The sequence below is a fragment of the Mesoplodon mirus genome (assembly GCF_964341445.2).
Source record: "Mesoplodon mirus genome assembly, chromosome: X".
NCBI classification, from domain to species: Eukaryota; Metazoa; Chordata; class Mammalia; order Artiodactyla; family Ziphiidae; genus Mesoplodon; species Mesoplodon mirus.
In genome coordinates, this window is record NC_138981.1 from 62,155,099 (window position 1) to 62,175,927 (window position 20,829).

The 20,829-nt window shown below is 37.2% G+C and overlaps 1 protein-coding gene across 1 annotated transcript in view; it reads left to right on the top strand.

The window, feature by feature from the left end:
* Window positions 1–5,409: 5,409 nt before the first annotated feature.
* CHIC1 (cysteine rich hydrophobic domain 1) overlaps window positions 5,410–20,829 on the top strand; it is a 37,156-nt gene continuing 21,736 nt past the window's right edge. Inside the window, exons 1-2 of the mRNA XM_082610053.1 lie at window positions 5,410–5,756; window positions 16,912–16,966. Coding sequence (XP_082466179.1) covers window positions 5,464–5,756; window positions 16,912–16,966 — 348 coding nt within the window. The 5' untranslated portion in view covers window positions 5,410–5,463. The remainder of the gene's footprint in view (window positions 5,757–16,911; window positions 16,967–20,829) is intronic.

Here is a 20,829-nt window from a genome sequence, read left to right on the forward strand (position 1 = left end):
AAATTCTTAGAAATGCACAACCTGCCAAGAGTGAATCAGGAAGAAAGAGAAAATATGAACAAACCAATCACAAGCACTGAAATTGAAACTGTGATTAAAAATCTTCCAACAAACAAAAGCCCAGGACCCGATGGCTTCACAGATGAATTCTATCAAACATTTAGAGAAGAGCTAACACCTATCCTTCTCAAACTCTTCCAAAATATAGGAGAGGGAGGAACACTCCCAAACTGATTCTATGAGGCCACCATCACCCTGATACCAAAACCAGACAAGGATGTCACAAAGAAGGAAAACTACAGGCCAATATCACTGATGAACATAGATGCAAAAATCCTCAACAAAATACTAGCATACAGAATCCAACAGCACATTAAAAGGATGATAGACCATGATCAAGTGGGGTTTATTCCAGGAATGTAAGGATTCTTCAATATATGCAAATCAATCAACGTGATACACCATATTAACAAACTGAAGGAGAAAAACCATATGATCATCTCAATAGATGCAGAGAAAGCTTTCGACAAATTTAACACCCATTTATGATAAAAACCCTGCAGAAAGTAGGCATAGAGGGAACTTTCCTCAACATAATAAAGGCCATATATGACAAAACCACAGCCAACATTGTCCTCAATGGTGAAAAAGTGAAGCATTTCCACTAAGATCAGGAAGAAGACAAGTTTGCCCACTCTCACCACTTTTATTCAACATAGATTTGGAAGTTTTAGCCAGAGCAATCAGAGGAGAAAAGGAAATAAAAGGAATCCAAATTGGAAAAGAAGAAGTAAAGCTGTCACTGTTTGCAGATGACATGATAATATACATAGAGAATCCTAAAGATGCTACCAGAAAACTACTAGAACTAATCAATGAATTTGGTAAAGTATCAGGATACAAAATTAATGCACAGAAATCTCTGGCATTCCTATAGACTAATGATGAAAAATCTGAAAGTGAAATTAAGAAAACACTCACATTTACCATTGCATCAAAAAGAGTAAATATCTAGGAATAAACCTACCTAAGGCGACAAAAGACCTGTATGCAGAAAATTATAAGACACTGATGAAAGAAATTAAAGATGATACAAATAGGTGGAGAGATATACCATGTTATTGGATTGGAAGAATCAACATTGTGAAAATAACTCTACTACCCAAAGCAATCTACAGATTCAATGCAATCCCTATCAAACTACCACTGGCATTTTTCACAGAACTAGAACCAAAAATTTCACAATTTGTATGGAAACACAAAAGACCCCGAATAGCAAAAGCAATCTTGAGAATGAAAAATGGAGCTGGAGGAATCATGCTCCCTGACTTCAGACTATACTACAAAGCTACAGTAATCAAGACAGTATGATACTGGCACAAAAACAGAAATATAGGTCAATGGAAGAGGATAGAAAGCCCAGAGATAAACCCACCCACATATGGTCACATTATCTTTGGTAAAGGGGGCAGGAATGTACAGTGGAGAAAGGACAGCCTCTTCAATAAGTGGTGCTGGGAAAACTGGACAGGTACATGTAAAAGTATGAAATTAGAACACTCCCTAACACCATACACAAAAATAAGCTCAAAATGGATTAAAGACCTAAATGTAAGGCCAGAAACTATCAAACTCTTAGAGGAAAACATAGGCAGAACACTCTATGACATAAATCACAGCAAGATCCTTTTGGACACACCTCCTAGAGAAATGGAAATAAAACAAAGATAAACAAATGGGACCTAATGAAACTTAAAAGCTTTTGCACAGCAAAGGAAACCATAAACAAGACCAAAAGACAACCCTCAGAATGGGAGAAAATATTTGCAAATGAAGCAACTGACAAAGGATTAATCTCCAAAATTTACAAGCAGCTTATGCAGCTCAATAACAAAAAAAACAAAGAACCCAATCCAAAAATGGGCAGAAGAACTAAACAGACATTTCTCCAAAGAAGGTATACAGATTGCCAACAAACACCTGAAAGAATGCTCAACATCATTAATCATTAGAGAAATGCAAATCAAAACTACATTGAGATATCATCTCACACTTGTCAGAATTGCCATCATCAAAAAACTAGATAAATGCTGGAGAGGGTGTGGAGAAAAGAGAACAGTCTTGCACTGCTGGTGGGAATGTGAATTGGTACAGCCACTATGGAGAACAGTATGGAGGTTCCTTAAAAACTACAAATAGAACTACCATATGACCCAGCAATCCCACTACTGGGCATATACCCTGAGAAAACCATAATTCAAAAAGAGTCATGTACCGAAATATTCATTGCAGCTCTATTTACAATAGCCAGGACATGGAAGCAACCTAAGTGTCCACCATCAGATGAATGGATAAAGAAGATGTGGCACATATATACAATGGTATATTACTCAGCCATAAAATGAAACGAAATTGAGTTATTTGTAGTGAGGTGGATGGACCCAGAGTCTGTCATACAGAGTGAAGTAAGTCAGAAAGAGAAAGACAAATACCGTATGCTAACACATATATATGGAATTTAAGGGGAAAAAATGTCATGAAGAACCTAGGGGTAAGACAGGAATAAAGACACAGACCTACTAGAGAATGGACTTGGGGATATGGGGAGGGGGAAGGGCAAGCTGTGACAAAGTGAGAGAGTGGCATGGACATATATACACTCCCAAACGTAAAATAGATAGCTAGTGGGAAGCAGCCGCATAGCACAGGGAGATCAGCTCGTTGGTTTGTGACCACCTAGAGGGGTGGGATAGGGAGGGAGGGAGGGAGGGAGACGCAAGAGGGAAGAGATATGGGAACATATGTATATGTATAACTGATTCACTTTGTTATGAAGCAGAAACTAACACACCATTGTAAAGCAATTATACTCCAAGAAAAAAAAAGTTGCAATTCTTTTCAGCTGTTTTAAGGTTGAAATTTCACCCCCTCAAATGGTTAAACCTGTGACCTTTTGCCTCATATGGGAGAATTAACTCCACGCCCTGCTTAGCACATCAGACAGAAAGTTACACGGTGTGCTTTCTTCTTCATTCACTCCTAGCTTTACTATCCTTGATGGTTGCTAAAGTATCATTTAAAAATCATGTTGTCTCTTGCGTTGCTGACAAATTATGTTTTTCTCAGGTTGCCCAATTCCAAATTCTCTTATAGTTTTGGAAAACAAATTACCTTCGGAATCATACATACCTTTTCAGCCCACTGTATATGCATGAAAGCAGATAAGCAGATTTGACTATACTTGTGAGTTTCTCCATGCATAGCACTTCTCTTAACTGTTTCATCCTTTTTACATCTAAGTATCAGGGCCTCTTTCCATTTTGACCATGGAATTTCACCCTCCCTCTCCTTCCCTCCCATCTCCCACAACCATCATTTCTTCCTTTTACCATAGTTCCAATATCTCATTTACACTTATCACAAGTCCACTCCTTATACTCTCCCTTCAAATATCCCTACCTAGACTAATCCTGAGTGGTGAACTACCACTTAAGCAGTAATCAGCACAATACTTCCCTCTAGAGATTGACTTAGTGGAACTTTACGGATAATATAAGATATTTGAAAAATTTTTAGTATTGCCTATGGCTTTTTTGCTTTTTGAAAGAGAAGAACTGGTGCAGAATATTGATTTGATCTTAAGTCTAAGGTATTTTGCTCTGATAAATGCCATGACATTATTTATTAATGCCCAAGAAAAGACATACCAGAAGGCTATTATAAAATACTTTAAGGGTCTATCTTTAATTATAATTTCTGGCTAGTAGATAAAATTCTCTCTGCTATAAAAAACTAGATTTTGTTGCTCACTGATAGTGCTGCAACTTACTTTTGAAGTTCCTAAATAATCAAGCTTTTGAGTACAACAAAATTTTTTTCCATTTTAATAATGCAAACTCCTTGATAATGATGATGGTTTGATCAGTGCCTTTCACAGAACTAATTTCTTCCTCCCTCATACATCCTAAATGCTTTGTTTTTACTGCTATACTGTTAATATAATGCTCACCCTAAATTCAAGTGTGGCTATATCTGTTTCCTGTCTCACCAACTAACTGGGATGCAGCTATAGTGTAGCAGAAAGAGCAGTGAAGCTAACATTAGAATACCTGGATTACAGTATTTGTTTTATTACTTAGCAGCTGTGTGAATTTATTGTCTTAATGATACCTGAATTATGGCATGGATTTTTGTGCTGCTGCCAAGTATGAAATAGTTTGAGACATGGATTGGAAACTCAAAATATGTGATCTCTGTGACATTTTAGCGGGTGTGGGGAAGATAGAATATTTGAAATGGAAAATCTTGGACAGAAGGTCACCAGAGACCTTAATAAATTACTTAAAATTCCCGAGACTGCTTTGCCATCTATAAAATAGATAATGATGATGCTTACCTCACAGGATTGCTTAAGGGTTAATTGAGGTATTGTATGTGAAAGAGTCTAGCCCAGTGTCTGGAAAATGGATGATGTTAATTAATGTTTCCTAGGGTTGGAGTCCTCCCTCCACACCCTCCATTTCCCTCCCCCCACCAAAACTCCAAAATTCAAACATCTTTCAAGATGCCCAAAAGGCACCACTCTACGAAGCCCTTCCAAACAACTTCACGTAGTATAGCCCTTTGGTTAAGAGTGCTAGGCTCCTGGAATAAAAAAAGACCCCCCCCAAGTTTAAAACCAGGTCTGTCATTTAGTAACTCCATGACCTTGGGCAAATTACTTACCCTTTCTGCATCTAGGTTTCCCACCGGTAAAATGAGATCATCACGGTACATATCTCATAGGGTTGTGAAGTATTAAATGAGATATGCACATAGAGCACTTAGCACAGTCCCTGACACTTAGTAAGTCCTCCATAAGTATTGCATAATAGAAGTAATAGAAAGTTTCCTCTTCAGTAAAATGTTAATAAAAATGCCTCCCAGGGTGTGGCAAAGTTCTGCTGTAAAAGTCTTTTAAACTGTAATGCTGAACAAACGTAAGGGATTGGTGTATACTTTAAGATATATGGGGCAAAGTTCTAACCTCACTTTTATAGAATATCCTTTCCCTGCACTGGAGGGAAGGGGGTAATAATACCCATGATTAATTAATAGGAAATAAAACCAGAAGATACGTCCCCGGGAAACAAGCAGCAGAAGCCCAAACAGCAGTATTAAGAGCAGCACCCGCATACCGTACCTCGACAATTCCCAGTAGTTCACCTCTAACGCCCCCCTTCCCTTGGAGTCGCGCAAGCGTACACTGATTTTGTTCCTCTCTCCCTCATGCCCCCGCCTCCAACACCCTCCGCCCCCCCACCCCACCCCCCACCCCGTCTACCCCACCACGCAGGCGCATCTCCTTAAATCCTGTCCCTACCCCCCTCCTCTTTCTCTGCATTTCGTTCCCCCTCCTCTTCCAGCACCTCAGCAGGTTCAAACTCTTCTGCGTGAGGGTGGCGGTGATCGAGAGGTCACGTGATGAGCATCCTGCTGCCCAACATGGCGGAGTTCGACACGATCTCGGAACTGGAGGAGGAGGAAGAAGAAGCGGCAACGTCGTCGTCGTCGCCGTCGTCGTCGTCGTCGGTATCGGGGCCCGACGATGACGAGGAAGATGAGGAGGAGGAGGAAGAAGAAGAGGAGGAGGAGGAGGAAGAAGAAGAGGAGCAGGTGGAGGAGACGCCGCCCCCGCCTCGGGTAGTGAGCGAAGAGCATCTGCGGAGATATGCCCCCGACCCTGTATTGGTGCGGGGCGCCGGCCACATCACTGTGTAAGCGAGAGGGAGCCATGGGGTTTGAAAAGGCTGAGATTTGGCGACAGAGGAATAAGGCAATCGAGGGGCCTGTGGAGTGGGGGAGGGCTGACTGAGGCATATAGTTAGGAAAGGACACCTGGTCTAAATGGAGAAACTGAGGGAGACAGGTGTAAAGGAAGTGAGGAGAAAGCAAATGTGATGCACCAACACCGGGTAAAAAGTGAGTATAGTACAGGGAAGTTAGGGGGTTGGGAGCCAGAGGGATTGGAGTAGGGGTGAGTCTCCTTGCTTCTGTGTATGCTGGCGATGAACAGTCTTTAAACTGCAGGATGTACCAGCGGACTCTTTGCCGCCAAGATTGATGTCTGGTGGAACACGGTGACAGCTGTAACAAGTGACGAGACCTAGGCTTGGACTCTTCAAAACAGAAACATAATATATTTTGTGAATAACATTATAGAATATCCACCCATCCACGTATTCATCCATCCATTCTTCCTATCTAATCCCTTTGTAAATGAATTCAATAATCCTTTCCGTGTCTTGATCACTCCTCATTCTGACGTTCCTTAAATATCACACAATTAGAGGTTCAGGTTGAGAAGTAGCTATGAAACGTAGAAAGAGCAATGGATTGAGAGTGAGGGCTCTTGTATGTTAGTCCCAGCCTTGCTTCTTACTGGCCCTGTGACCTTGGTCAGGTTACTTCCCATTTCTGGGCCTTGATTTCTCCATTGGTAAAATGAGGGGTTTGGAGTAGATGGTTTTTAAAGCCTTTCAGCTCTGAGATAATTTAACATACCTGCAGGAGATTTTGTATTCCCAAATATTAAATATGCAAACATTAAATATATATGGAAATTAGTCCCCTAGGAGCTGAGAATGATTTTTTGAAAACTCATACAGAGTTTTTCTTTTAAATTGACATCTTGGATCATATTTGAGAAAATAAAAAGGGGGAGGGACCTCAGCGTAGTAGTTGTCAAAGCAGAAGAAAAATTTAATTGTTCTTTGGGCTTTGAAGAGTGCTTTCTTGTTTTTATGTGCTTGGACAGTAAATACTTGGAAGTTTGAATGTTGTGTCATGTTCATCCTCTTAATTATGCTATCATTTACTGAGTTTTCAAAATAGGACTATTTTTTCCTATCAAGTCATGCTGCCTGTAATTTTGATAATGACTCACCTACCCCTCTGACTTTCAGTTGAGTTCATATTATCTGAAATCATATATTATGCACCACCTCCCTCCGTCATGTTAGCTTTTAATTTTAACATGCTGAGTATTTTAATTGTAATATACTTTTGTGATCTTTGCATGAAAAGTATTAAGGAAGATTTTGAAATTGTGGAAGAGTGTGGGGAGATTTTTAGACCTGCCTTTTGGTTAGGCAATTTTAACACAATTTTTCTTGGTCCAAGAATTTTGCAGATAGCCTACAATGTTCAGATGCCAGCTTACTGCGCTGTTTTATTTCCATTCCTTTCATCACTAGGGAAACAATTTATTACTCAAATTAATTATGATTCTGGTACCAAAGGTTACTTTCATGCAGATTATTTCATATGATCAAACAAAAAAGTTTTTTATTCCAGTCCATAATTTTATATTCCAGCATTCCTCACCTTCATTTTTTTCTAAAATTCAGAAAACAAAGAACAGGCAAGAAAACAGAATTTAAGTTCCCTGAAACTTATTTGTGGTTCCATTCTACTCCTCACACAACCATGGTGAAGTACTTAACAACCTATTTTCAATTAAAAGCAAAGCACTGACACTTGCCATGCCCAGGCCCTTATGACAGGTGTAATGTCCCTCTCAGCTTAAAAATTCTGGAATAAGGAGTGTGAAATAATGGTGCTCATAGTAACTGCTGGTATTAATTGAAGCCAAAACCTGAAAAGCAGCAAACCAGTACTTGAATTGCTAACCAGTGTACATAGTTTGGAAAATTACTTAGTTGTATTGTACACATTCTCTGACCTAGAAAGCATGTTTGATGTTAAATGAGAAACTGGTCTTTCTATGATAGGAAAACCTTCCTTACAACAGGTAAAGTAAGATCCTTAGGAAACAGTTAATCTAATTCTGAGACGTGTAAAATATCAGCCTCTTTAATTTTTTTCTGGCATGGGAGTATTAGTTGCCCTATCTGAATGAAATATTTCTTATTCTCTCCCATTCTTATTTTTTTCATTCTTCGTGCAGTCATCTGTTCTTTAGAGGATGTTGTTTTCTTTCAAAGTTTAAAATTTGAGAACTATCACCTCAAATTCAGTATATCTTAAACCCAATTTATTTTCCCTCCCCAGATTGGCTGTGCATTCCAGTTGCCCCATTTCTGACCCTGATACTGCCATTCCAGTCTTCCAGGGTAATATTTCAAGTCCTTGAGTCATTTTTAACTCTTCCTTCTCCTTGAATTGCCCTTTGCCAGTGTCCCAGAATTATGTCATCATGCCTTTTAAAAGGTCTATTAGATTATTCATTTTCTCCATTTCTACTGGCACCTCTCTAGTTTGGGTTGCCATCATCTCCTGCTTGAATTGCGGCCACAGTCTGCCACCTCTCCCCACCCCAATCCATCTGCATGCTTGTGCCAAACTAATTTTCGTAAAACACGGTTTAATCATGTTACTTTCCTGCTGAAACACCTGCACTGGATCTTAATTAGGTTTGAATTCCTGTGCTCTCTTCCTCCACCCTCAGAGATCATGGAGTCCCTCTGCTTGTTCAAAACTCACCCCTCCACTTATGCTTTCCATACCCTACTCTTCCAGCCTCCTCCCAGGCAGCCCCTCTCTCTATAATATTACCTCACTTAGCCTCTCGATTGGCTCAGCCTGTAAACATATTCAGTCTCTCTAATTCTTTAAAAATAAAAGCCTTCCTAGACCTGCGTTCCCCATTGGCTATTGTCTAATCTCTCTTCCTTCTGTCTCCAAATTTCTTAAGAGTAGCTACATTCACCATATCTGTTTCCTCTTCACCCTTCTGTAATCTGGATTCTGCCACCATGACCACAGACAAACTGGTATCATTAAGATCACCATGACCCTCCTGTTGCTAAATTAGTGGGCATCTTCGATTTCCTATCTTTCTGGTCCTCTCTGCTGCATATAATGACTCCCTCTTTCTCAGAGGCTTTTACTCCAGGGGTCATAAACACACTGGCCTTCAGAGGCGAGACGGGTCACAGAAAATAGTGCAGCATAAGTAATGATGGAGCCTTAGTTGAACTGGAAGGCATATGTTTTACCTAAAGGTATTCAAACTCTGATTTAAAAAAAAAAACATTTTGCCAGCCAAACAAATCTAGGAATTCCTTGGCCACTTCACTCTTCCTGGTTCTCCTTATATTTTTCTGGTTATTCCTTAACTGCCTCATTCATGGGTTTCTCTTCCTTTCTTGCTCCTTGAATACTAGTGATCTCCAGGGTTTTGTTCTCAGCCCACTATTCTCATTCCCTGCTCTATCTAGATGGTCTCATCTTGACTCTCATGGTTTCAATTATCTGATGTCTCCCAAATATGTATCAGTATCTCTATACCAGACTCTACTCTGACCCTTATCTGGACTTCCTCACCTAATGGCTCACTGACATCTTAAATTCAACATATTCAAAACAAAACTCATCCTCCCCGCCTCACACCCCCATCCCAACCCCTCAAACAATTCCTCCTATTTCTGAGTTTTCCAACTCAGTTAAATATACCTCCTCCTATCCCATTATTCATCGGTTGTTCCTCTTTCCCACTCATCTTCTCACAGCTAAGCAATCAGTGGGTATTAATAATATATGACCTAAAAATTTCTTCCTTTCCTCCCTACCACCACTTCCCTGATTTAAGCCCCTTTCACCACCCTACTAGTCATCTTGTCTTCATCCTTGTCACCTCCAAATCTATCCCTCAGCCTGTTGCTCGATGGAGACACCTTTCCTGTTTAAGACTTCTGTGGTTTCCCCTTCATCCATAGGATTGAGTCTAAGCTCTATAACATGGAATATAGAACTGGACCCTGCCTATCTATCAGCCTAATTTCTTGACATTTCCCTTTACTGCTTGTATTTTCTTTTTTTTTTTTTTTTTTTTGAAGATGTTGGGGGTAGGAGTTTATTGATTTATTTATTTATTTTTGCTGTGTTGGGTCTTCGTTTCTGTGCGAGGGCTTTCTCTAGTTGTGGCAAGCGGGGGCCGCTCTTCATCGCGGTGCGCAGGCCTCTCACTATCGCGGCCTCTCTTTTTTTTGCGGAGCACAGGCTCCAGACGCGCAGGCTCAGTAGTTGTGGCTCACGGGCCTAGTTGCTCTGCGGCATGTGGGATCTTCCCAGACCAGGGCTCGAACCCGTGTCCCCTGCATTAGCAGGCAGATTCTCAACCACTGCGCCACCAGGGAAGCCCCAAATTTGACTGTATTTTCTTATTCACAGCATGCTGTTTCTTATCTCTTTGCCTCTGCTCAAGCTGGGGCCTTCATCTAGAATCCCAGTACCTACCACCCTTACCTCATAAGTCACCACCTCCTGCAAGTCTTCTCTGCCCTGAATAAATTGGAAGCAGAAATGGCAGGACAATCACTGGTTCCCTCTGAATTCTCAGTGCCTAACACAGTGCCTGCCCTGAAGTAGACACTCAGTAAAAGTGAGTTGAATAAATACTGGTTCACTTTAGTAAAAATATGCCCACCATAGTATGTGCTGTATTATAGGCCCTCAACAAATACTAGTTAGTTGAATCATCCTCTGGAGAGTACTTGTGTTTCTGAGCATGGATACAATACTACCAGATTTGGGGTGGGGGGTATGGCATGTCCTTACCTCTGAAAGGTTTGTTGAGCAAGACCTTATGTGTCAGAATACCCCCGTGTACTTACATCATCTTTACACATTGGTTTTCTTGTTACTTATCAAGATATCATTTAATGTCTTATCAATCAATTATAATTTTTGAGAAGTCGAATGACCTAACCAGAATAATTGTAATTCCAAATCTGAGATGATGATGATGATCATAAATGGATATTTGGGTATCTTTTTTCAAATTAAAAGTTTTAAGAAGTGTCATTAAGGCAGATATATTTGATGTGTTACTCATTGCTGTATATATGCCCAGCACAAAGAACAGTAACTGCCATCTTCTATATGTCAGTATGCCAGTATGATGGGCACTACCATTTAAATATTGTATAACATACCTAAAATATTTTACTAAAAGATACAAGAATGCCTTTAATATATATATATAAATGGCTAAATTAACTCCCACAGATTTGAGGTTTTAGAAATAGAAATAATGAAATGTCTCTTGTAAGTATTGTTTCAGAATACATTTCAGAATACATTTGAGTGATGTAGCTTAGTGTCTATCATTTTTCATCTTGATATTTTTAGGATGAATATTTGGATCCACTGTATTGAATTATAAGGAAAATTACATCTCATGAGATTTTTTTTCTAATTTATAGGTATTACCACACTCTTTATATTACTTAAAATATATAGATATTTATCCTTGATAATACAGCTGTATAGAAATTAGTAGAGATGAGAGGTTACCAATTCTCAGAAATATATAAAATTCTCATTAAAATTAAAAGAGCCGAAGTGATTATATACAGAATTGAAAAAAAGATGGCCAAATTTGCCAAACAGTGCATTTCTGCAGAAAGTTAGAGAGCACTACAAATATTGAAACTTCTCTAATCAGTGAATGGAATGCCTTTTCTGTAAACAGCTGTCTTTGAGGAATTACAGTGAAGCATTGTTAATTTGTGTTTGTATAAGGTAAGTATTTTATAAGATTTTAGGCTTTGAGAATACTGAAGCTATGGTAACTTGTCATTTTACAGGGCAGCAAGACATGATTATTTCCATATGGAAGATTAAAGAAATTTAACTAATTTTTAAAAATTTCTTTTAATTGAAGGGCGTAGACTTTCCTTTTTCTTGGTATAGTAAATAGAGATCAGTGCACGTTCTTCAGAATCAGTGTTACTATAAGTGCATAGTTTTCTAGTGAAATGGTTTTTGTTGGCAGAATTTTACTACACTTTGATGTGTTTTCTTAAATAACCTGAACACATAAACTTAAATTTGAGCAAGGTTTTCAAAGGCTGATGTATAGTCATTTTCAAAATAATTAAAAACAGTAAGGGGTATAGGGAGGGAGAAAAGAGGGAAGAGCAACTATAGGACCCATCCGTCTTTACCTCAGTTTCCTTTACTCCAAAGAATTGTCCAAGAAATTAAAATTTGGGGCATTGGAGACACTTAACAAAATACAATCATTAAGAACCACCAGCTGGGTCAGCTTCAAACACATAATAGGCTCTATATTTAATGAAGCCGATAAAATGACAGTGTAAGCAGTTCCCAAGTGCCTTTGTCTAATGCTGAAGAACCCCACATCTTGACTCATGTCTGTCACTGATCAGTAATGGGTAGATGAGCTTGTCTAACCTCTGTGGACTCACAGTTCTTAACTTAATGGTTTACTTATGAAACAAAGCTGAGGTGTTCATTTAGCAAGAGCCATTTCAACATTTTACTAGTAGCTACTAAGTAAAATGTTGTGCCTAAGATTATTTAAGTACTCGTTTTAGGTGCTGAATATCTAATGGAGAAGTTAAGGAAAGAAATCCCTGGTAGGCAAGAACAGAATTGCTACTACCTTTTAGCCGAAATTATGAGAATATATTGGGCCTAGTTTGCTTATCTTTATACCTTTTGAAGTAGATAAATGTAGGCCATAATGGAGTGTTTTAAGAAGTAAAATGACACTTTCCTTACCATTTCTTTTTGTTTTTTTTTTTTTAATTTTTTGTCCACCCTGCATAGCTTGTGGGATCTTAGTTCCCCGACCAGGGATTGAACTTGGGCCCTTGGCAGTGAGAGTGCAGAGTGCTAACCACTGGACTGCCAGGGTATTCCCTCCTTACCATTTCTAATATACTTTTTATATTTTAGAAAAGGCAATCCATTTTTATATTAGAGAAGAAAATTTGTAATGTGAATTTAGCAAGCATTTTTTGAGAACCTGAGCACTGGGCTAAGCACTATGAAGAATACAGAAAAAACAAAGTACAGGTCTTGGTTTACAAAGCTAACAGGAAAATCTCCTTTAAGAAATTGGTGTGGATCAGTGAAGAATAAAAGAAAATATTTTATTAAATTTTGAATTGTGTAGTACAGATTAAAGTTGGCTATGAGTGTTCAGAGAAAGGGAAATCCATGAAGGCTTGCAGCAGGGGTTGACTTGAGTTTTGAGGACTGCATTGGATTTAAACTAGGGAGAGGAAGCAAGAGAAACCACATGAGCAAAGACAAGAGCCAACATAGCAGTGGCAATGGAAAGGAAGGAAATGATATGAGAATGATTTCAAAGGAACAAGTAACAGGACTTGGGACCACCTGGATATAAGCAAGGTGCAAAAACTAGGAGAGGGAAGGTCCAAAAAATGATACCAGGGTCTAGGTTAAAGAGAGTCAATGTGCCATTGATAGAGATGAGGAATTTGAAAGGGGGGAGCCAGTTTCCAATAAAAGGTAACTTTTAATTTTAGATGTGTTCACTTGAGGTGTATTATTTTGTAGCAAGATATCCAAATGGAAATTGTTATTTTTGTTGTTGTTTTTTTAAATTTATTTTATTGAAGGATAGTTATTTACAATGTTGTGTTAACTTCTTCTGTACAGCAAAGTGATTCATTTATATATATGTATATATTCTTTTCCATATTCTTTTCCATTATGGTTTATCACAGGATATTGAATATAATTCCCTGTGCTATACAGTAGGACCTTGTTGTTAATCCAATCTATATATGCTAGTTTACATCTGCTAACCCCAAACTCCCACTCCATCCCTCCCTCACCCACCCTCCCCCTTGGCAGCCACAAGTCTGTTCTCTATGTCTGTGAGTCTGTTTCTGTTTCATAGATAAATTCATTTGTGTCATATTTTAGATTCCACATATAAGTGATATCATATGGCATTTCTCTTTCTCTTTCTGACTTACTTCACTTTGTATAATAATCTCTAGGTCCATCCATGTTGCTGCAAATCGCATTATTTCCAAACGGAAATTTTTAGTATGCAATTAGAGATGAGGGACTAGAGCAAGTTGGGAAATATAGAACTAGAGATATAGATTTGATGGTCATCAGCATAGAAGTGATTATCAAGGCTATTAAAAATAGATGAACTGTTGTAATTCCTTTAGAAGAGGAGCAGATGACTAAAAGCTAAACTTTGGGAAAAGACAAGAGTGTTAGGAGAGAGTGAATGAATCTGAGAATGTTAGGAAGGAGTGGTGAACAGCATCACAGGCTGCAAAGTCAGGGAGGAAAGTTCTGAGAAGAGGACATTGAGTTTGGCAATAAATAAGATTAACTTGTCTTTCTAAATAGATTTACCGAAAAAAGGATTATTTTCAGTAAAGTAACAGCATCAAAAGAGAAATTTCAGAAGGTTAGGGACTTTCCTGGTGGTCCAGTGGTTAAGACTCCGCACTCCCAACACAGGGGCACGGGTTCGATCCCTGGTGGGGGAACTAAGATCCCACATGCCACACGGCACAGCCAAAAAAAAAAAAAAAAAAGCCAGCATGTTCATTCAAAAGGTTAAAAAAGGAAGGGATAGTATTAAGGAAATGGAAACAGTGACAACGAAAGTTCACTTGTCTGGTGATAAATGCAAAGAGAATAGCAAAGCTAAAATTTTTTTAAATAATAGAAATATTCCATGCATTTTGAGGAATACATCTGTCTATATCTTCTATGTATTTGATATGTAGTAAAAGAATGGCAACTGGGAAAATCTATAATGGCAGCAGTCTCTAATGGAGGCAGGAACATATTATTAACATTGTATCTAAAAGGCAAAAGGGAATTCCCTGGTGGTCCAGTGGTTAGGACTCAGTGCTTCCACTGCAGGGGACACGGGTTTGATCCCTGGTCAGGGAACTAAAATCCCACATGCTGCGCTGCACGGCCAAAAATAAATAAATAAATAAATAGGGTGTGGTTTTTTTTTTTTTTTTTTTTTTTTTGCGGTGCACAGGCCTCTCACTGTTGTGGCCTCGCCCGTTGCGGAGCACAGGCTCCGGACGTGCAGGCTCAACGGCCATGGCTCACGGGCCCAGCCGCTCCGCAGCATGCGGGATCTTCCCAGACCGGGGCACGAACCCATGTCCCCTGCATTGTCAGGCGGACTCCCAACCACTGCGTCACCAGGGAAGCCCTAATTTTAAAAAATAGAAGACAAGCTATAAGAATGGAAATAGAGCTCTGCTTTCAAATGTATCATGTCTACCTTCTATAAATGAAACCTGTATCTATTTCTTTGTTATGCAATAAGAATTAACTGTGGAATAATGAATTCAATTACATCTTCTTGACTAGTGATAAGGTCACTATTTAGCTAAATATGATTTGAATAAAATGTTTCTTGCTCTATTAAATATTTGTCATGTTACTGATTGCTTAGTTAGTACATAATTACAAATAAATATTTAATACTAGAGTATCAGTTTCTCAAACAGCACCTGAAAGTTGCCATAAAAATTCATGTACAAGAGTACCATTTTATGTTTAAGTTTGGCTATACTCCTCTATGTATAGATTTAAGGGGAATGTTATGAGAATGTTATTATAAAAGTGTTATGCTCTCGTTATATGTTGTACTGACACCTAGAGAAGTAATGAAGTTTTTAATGAAGTTAAGGTCCTTTTATAATTGCTAATTAATTTTCTCAACTATTTTAAAATATAGAATTTGTTGTTTTAAAATACATTTTAAACATGCAAGGTAAAATATATTTATGTACAGATATGTACCTTGCTGCTAGCTGCTAAATATAGTCTTTTTGCACAAAAAGAGCGCAAGGATTGGCTTGTGTCCTTGAAGAAGAGCTATTAGCATAAATGATACAAGGAGACTATGATTCTCACAGAGAGTTTTAATAGGACATTGGATTCTTAAGCTGTCTTTAAAGTGACCCTAAGACCAAAGTTTAATAAATCAGTAGAATCAAACAGGACATACAGTAGCTTATTATTCAACAAACTTTTATTAAGCACCTACTAGATTCCATTGTGCTACTAAGCATAGTGGAAGATAGCAAAGTAAATAAGCCATAGTTTCTGTTCTCAAGGAGCTTAATATAGGACAGAAAGAATTTAGGGATTAGCATTTGAATTTTGGTTGCCTCCTCTTACAATGTGACTTTGGGCAAGTCATTTGATTACTTTTTGAAAAAAAATTTTTCTGAATGTCAGCTTCCTTCTCTGTAAAACAGAGATAACAATACCTCTCTTGAAGGGTTGTGAATTTTAGAGGTAATGTATTTACCTAACACAGTGTCTAACCCATGGTAAGTAGATAGTTACTGGTAACTGTTACTATTATTGTCTACCTCAAAAGGAGTTCTTATTAAGTGTTAGTGTTTTTTGCTTACACTAACATAAAATTGTAGTCACTCTGATATATCATCTAACATGCAGGAAGTGACCTTTGTTATTCCTACTGAAATCAATCACCAAGTAGGTGAAGGAAGGCTTATAAAAAATCATTTTGATTTAGTACAGATTTCAATGAGTGTACTTGAAGAAAGTCAGAGCTTTTGAGGCTGGGATCTGTTTTCTCAAAATTGGTTGAACATATACGTAAAAGTCATTCATAAGGATCAACCTTTGAGTATCTGAATAGTAACTGATCATAAGTTGTCAAGCTCTATATTTCCAAATGTTACATTAGTTTTTATTAGGAATTTTCATATATCCACAGAAGTAGAAAGAATAGTATAATCCACTCCCACATACAACCCATCAGCCAGTTCCAACAGTTATGAATTAAAATGGGTTTTAACAGAAATGTTTCAATCAAAAGTTGTGATATTTCCAGCTCTGTGTCAGTGTTTCTCTATTATTTTTTAATCTCATATCATGGTTCTAGTTAGAATCCTGCTTTAACATTGGCTCCTTAAGTTTCTTTTACTATTAATTTGGATTAAGAGTCAAAGATTTATTTTCTATAAATATCAAATTATTTTTAGGACATGCTTTTAGGTCACAACATCAAAAGAAAAATGCATGGCTTTGTAACTTTTTTTAAGGGAAAGAGTTAAATATGCTGGGTAGAATATATTTTGTTCTGTCTTTGTTTTTAAGGTTTGGCTTGAGCAACAAGTTTGATACTGAATTTCCCTCAGTTCTAACAGGGAAGGTAAGTGAGAGTTTGCATTGAACTTTTCAATTCTAAAAGCATTGTTTTATGGCTTATTTAGTGTTATGACAAGTGCTTTGACTCACTGTAATGAAGTCTGATAATAAGAGGTCAGGGTAATTGGAGGCTATGTCGTTAGTGACTGAAAGCTGTCTCCATGACTACTAGCATATGACCAGCTATTTTGTTCATGTCCATTAATGCCAGCCATTATTTACTTATCTGTTCAGTTTTTCCAGTTTTGCCTTTTTTCTCAGCACTGGTAGCTATAATTGTTTTCATTTAGGTCAGTAATTTCCAATGATTTTAGAGTTAACGAAGTTATCAGTGTTCAACTTTGTATCACTCTATGAATTTTAAAGTGTCCTGTGATGTGATTTGTTATACATCAAAAAATCAAATTTTTGGTTGGACATTTTTGTGTCTTTTAGATAGCTTGAGCTTCTACAATTGGATTCACTGCAATAAATTGTTATTACATTTTTGTTTCCTGATTCCTCTACACCCAGTAGTATCTTCTAGCATCGAGGCTCAATATTCAAAGACTTCCTAGGATTCAAAACTGTTTGGAAAATCCTCTTACAACAGTAATGCTAACTGCTAAACCCAAAGGAAAAGGTTCTGACTAAGGCAAAAAGAATATATAAAACTCCTAGTGTATTGTCAGGTACTTACTAGCTTCACAATGTAAGTTTGTGGTTGTTATTGATAATTCTTTTTTTTTTTTTTTTTTTTTTTGTCGTACGCGGGCCTCTCACTGTTGTGGCCTCTCCTGTTGCGGAGCACAGGCTCCGGACGCGCAGGCCCGGCGGCCATGGCTCACGGGCCCAGCCACTCTGAGGCATGTAGGATCTTCCCGGGCCGGTGCACGAACCTGCGCCCCCTGCATTGGCAGGCGGACTCTCAACCACTGCACCACCAGGGAAGCCCTTATTGATAATTCTTCATCAGTATATCCCAGTTTCACCCTGATTGATTTTCCAATTTTCTCTACTCACCAGCTTTCAACTTTAATTGCTTTTGCTACTTTAACCTTCTTCATCTGAGTAATCGTTTGTTCTCGGTCCCAGCAATAATTTGTTCTCTTTGACTGTTGACCTTTTCTGTCTCTCCTGATGTATAATGTCAAATCATTCCATATAGTACTAAACAAATAGTGATAGTCCCTAGGTAAGTGAACATTAGAAAATATGTGGCCATTTATCTGTTTAGGATACAAAGAGCCCTTTGGTTTGAGATTTTGGCCTCACTCTCTAGTATGTTCTACCTTCCTATCCCGATCATTTAGAATTATTCACCAATTTAAACAGCAGTTCAGATTTAGATTTGTTTTATATGAATTAATCATAAATGTTTTTTCCAAGGGAAAAAATAGCTATGGAAAAAAATCTCTTGAATAGTAATTTGTCTGTGGAAAGATGGCAAATTCAATATTAAAATTAAAGAGAATGTAAATTAAAGCATCTCCAGTGGAAAACTTGTTCTTTATGTTTCCCTTGATGCTGCTACATGTGTTGTCTGGGCAGTTACATCCAGCTTTATTATTGGTTTAGTTTAAAAAAAGTTTGAATTACAAATCCAATTAACTCTAGAAAATGAATAATCAAAAAATATGTCAGAGAATAGAGTTCCCAGGTATAAGAATTATCCATCTTTGAAATTGGCCACTTTTATGTGCTCGAGGAATCTTCAGAATATTTCTTTACACCTCTTCATTTCTTTCCAAGCCTTCTAAAACTAGAAATTCCACCAGCACAAAAGATAGTTGTTTTTTAAACTAGGGAAGTAGGAATATTAAGCTGCCTTTGGTATGCATTCACACAACCTAAGTGATCTGGATATGAACTGTTCTTAAAGATATCCATTCTTTTCAGGTGACCGTTTTCGTAACACATAATGATTGGATATTTATTCTAGTATGCATTATTTAAATGCACAAAATTTCTCATATATTGAATGAGGCATAAATGATACAGTGATGTTTTTCCTAGTTTAGTGTTTGGTGATGAAAAAACACTAAAAGGAATTCTGAAAGTCTGATTTGTTTCGAAGTCACATGATGACTTTATTTTCTCTTTATTTATTTTCTCTTTAATGAGATGATTTTTCTCCGGTAGGCACTATTTCATTTGTATAGGTTATTTTGGATTATCAAAATGCATCTTTGATAACTGTGGGGTCTTGAGAGGCAAAAAAGAATTTGCATGTTTCAGAAAAAAACTAAAAGATAAAAAAGGTTTGAATTTCAGACTTAGCAGCAGTGTAAGTATATTTCAAAATGAATAAATGCAGTAGGTAAAATAGAAAAATAAATCTGCATTTTACAAAACCAGTATTCCAGCATGAGTGGAATTCTATATAGCATTTATGCCTAAACTAAGCAAAATTGTGGAGTGAATTCTGAAAACCTCAAAAGCCATTTTGTTAAGCTCTGTGGCTCAGTATTAATTTTGTGTTTCTTGTGTGTTAATGCTTTTAATATAAATGAAAAGATAATCTTTTATATTAAGTTAAGGAAAGATTGTTTCCTCCTTTCACTGAAGATAAGTCCTCCTGTCGTGATAGGACATATCAAACAGGTGTATACATGCAGATTCTGGTGACCAGAAAATGAAAGAACCACAGAACTTCAGAAAAGAAATAAAAGCTTCCGGCCCTCAGCTTGCAACAATTAAATGGTGTTACAGGGAGATTAGTGTGCAGTGTCGGGAACCATAAACCATAAAATCCACCTTTACTATTGCGATCCAGTATGACAAGTGATTGATTGGGTTGTGTTCCCCATGATTGAAGGAGGCAAATCAGTCCTGCTGGGTTTTGCTTAGATTTTCTTCTGTTTGCAAAGTCTCTTGCATCCTGTTATAAAATATTATGACCCTTTCCCCCACCTTTATGAGCTTTCTTTTTTCTTTCTAAGAAAGTCAAAAGGAATTAAATGTTTCTTTACAACCTGCCATTCAGCTACAAAGTAAAGGGCTTCCATCTAACCTTCATTACTAGAAATACTCAATTATATGGAAGTAAATGAGTAAAATGTTATTAACTCTGATTCCACACAGTTAACTAAACATTTCTTTCACGTTGTTTAAAATAGGGAGTTAACCAATTCTCATTTCCTATGCCTTTGTCTCTGTTTTATGACTTTTACTGTTATTCAAATACAGATTTTTTTTCAAAGACAAATCTGGCTTCCTTTTAAAGTCAAAATGAAGATTTCAGTTTATTCTTTGAAATTCTAGTAAAAGTTTTCTTTGCAATATGTTTCTGTTATGACTTCAAAAAATTTGAATTCTCATTTTTAGTAACTTGACTGTTTTAGTTTTTAATTTGTCCATAGTAAGAGAGTACTAACTGTGAATATTGTGTTAAAAGTGGAAAGTATTGGTGGAGAAGAAGGAAAATTGCCACATTTTAGAAATGCTTTTGTTAATTCATTTCCAGAAGCATGTAATGAAAGATAAATCTTATAACAAATTTTATATACCTTGGCATATAATTTACTTCATTCACAGTGTTTTAAACAAAAATCAAATTTTACATTTTGGATTGATTCATTTCTGACTTCAGCCTTATTCTTTACTTTTTCTCGTCTGTGCTTACATGCTTTTAAATAAAAGTTTTAAATAAAAATTTTACTTTTTAAACATAAATTTAAATTCTAATTACAAGCACTTAAATTTGTAAATGGACAGATTTAATAATTTTATGAGTTTATATCAAAATTTGCCATATTTAAAAAATGTATTAGTGTTTCTGGATACACAGTTTAAAGAAAATTGATAATAATGTTATATTACAGATTACAGCTAAATATATAAATATATTTTCCTTATTTTAACTTCCATTTGCGTGCTCAGTGGCTC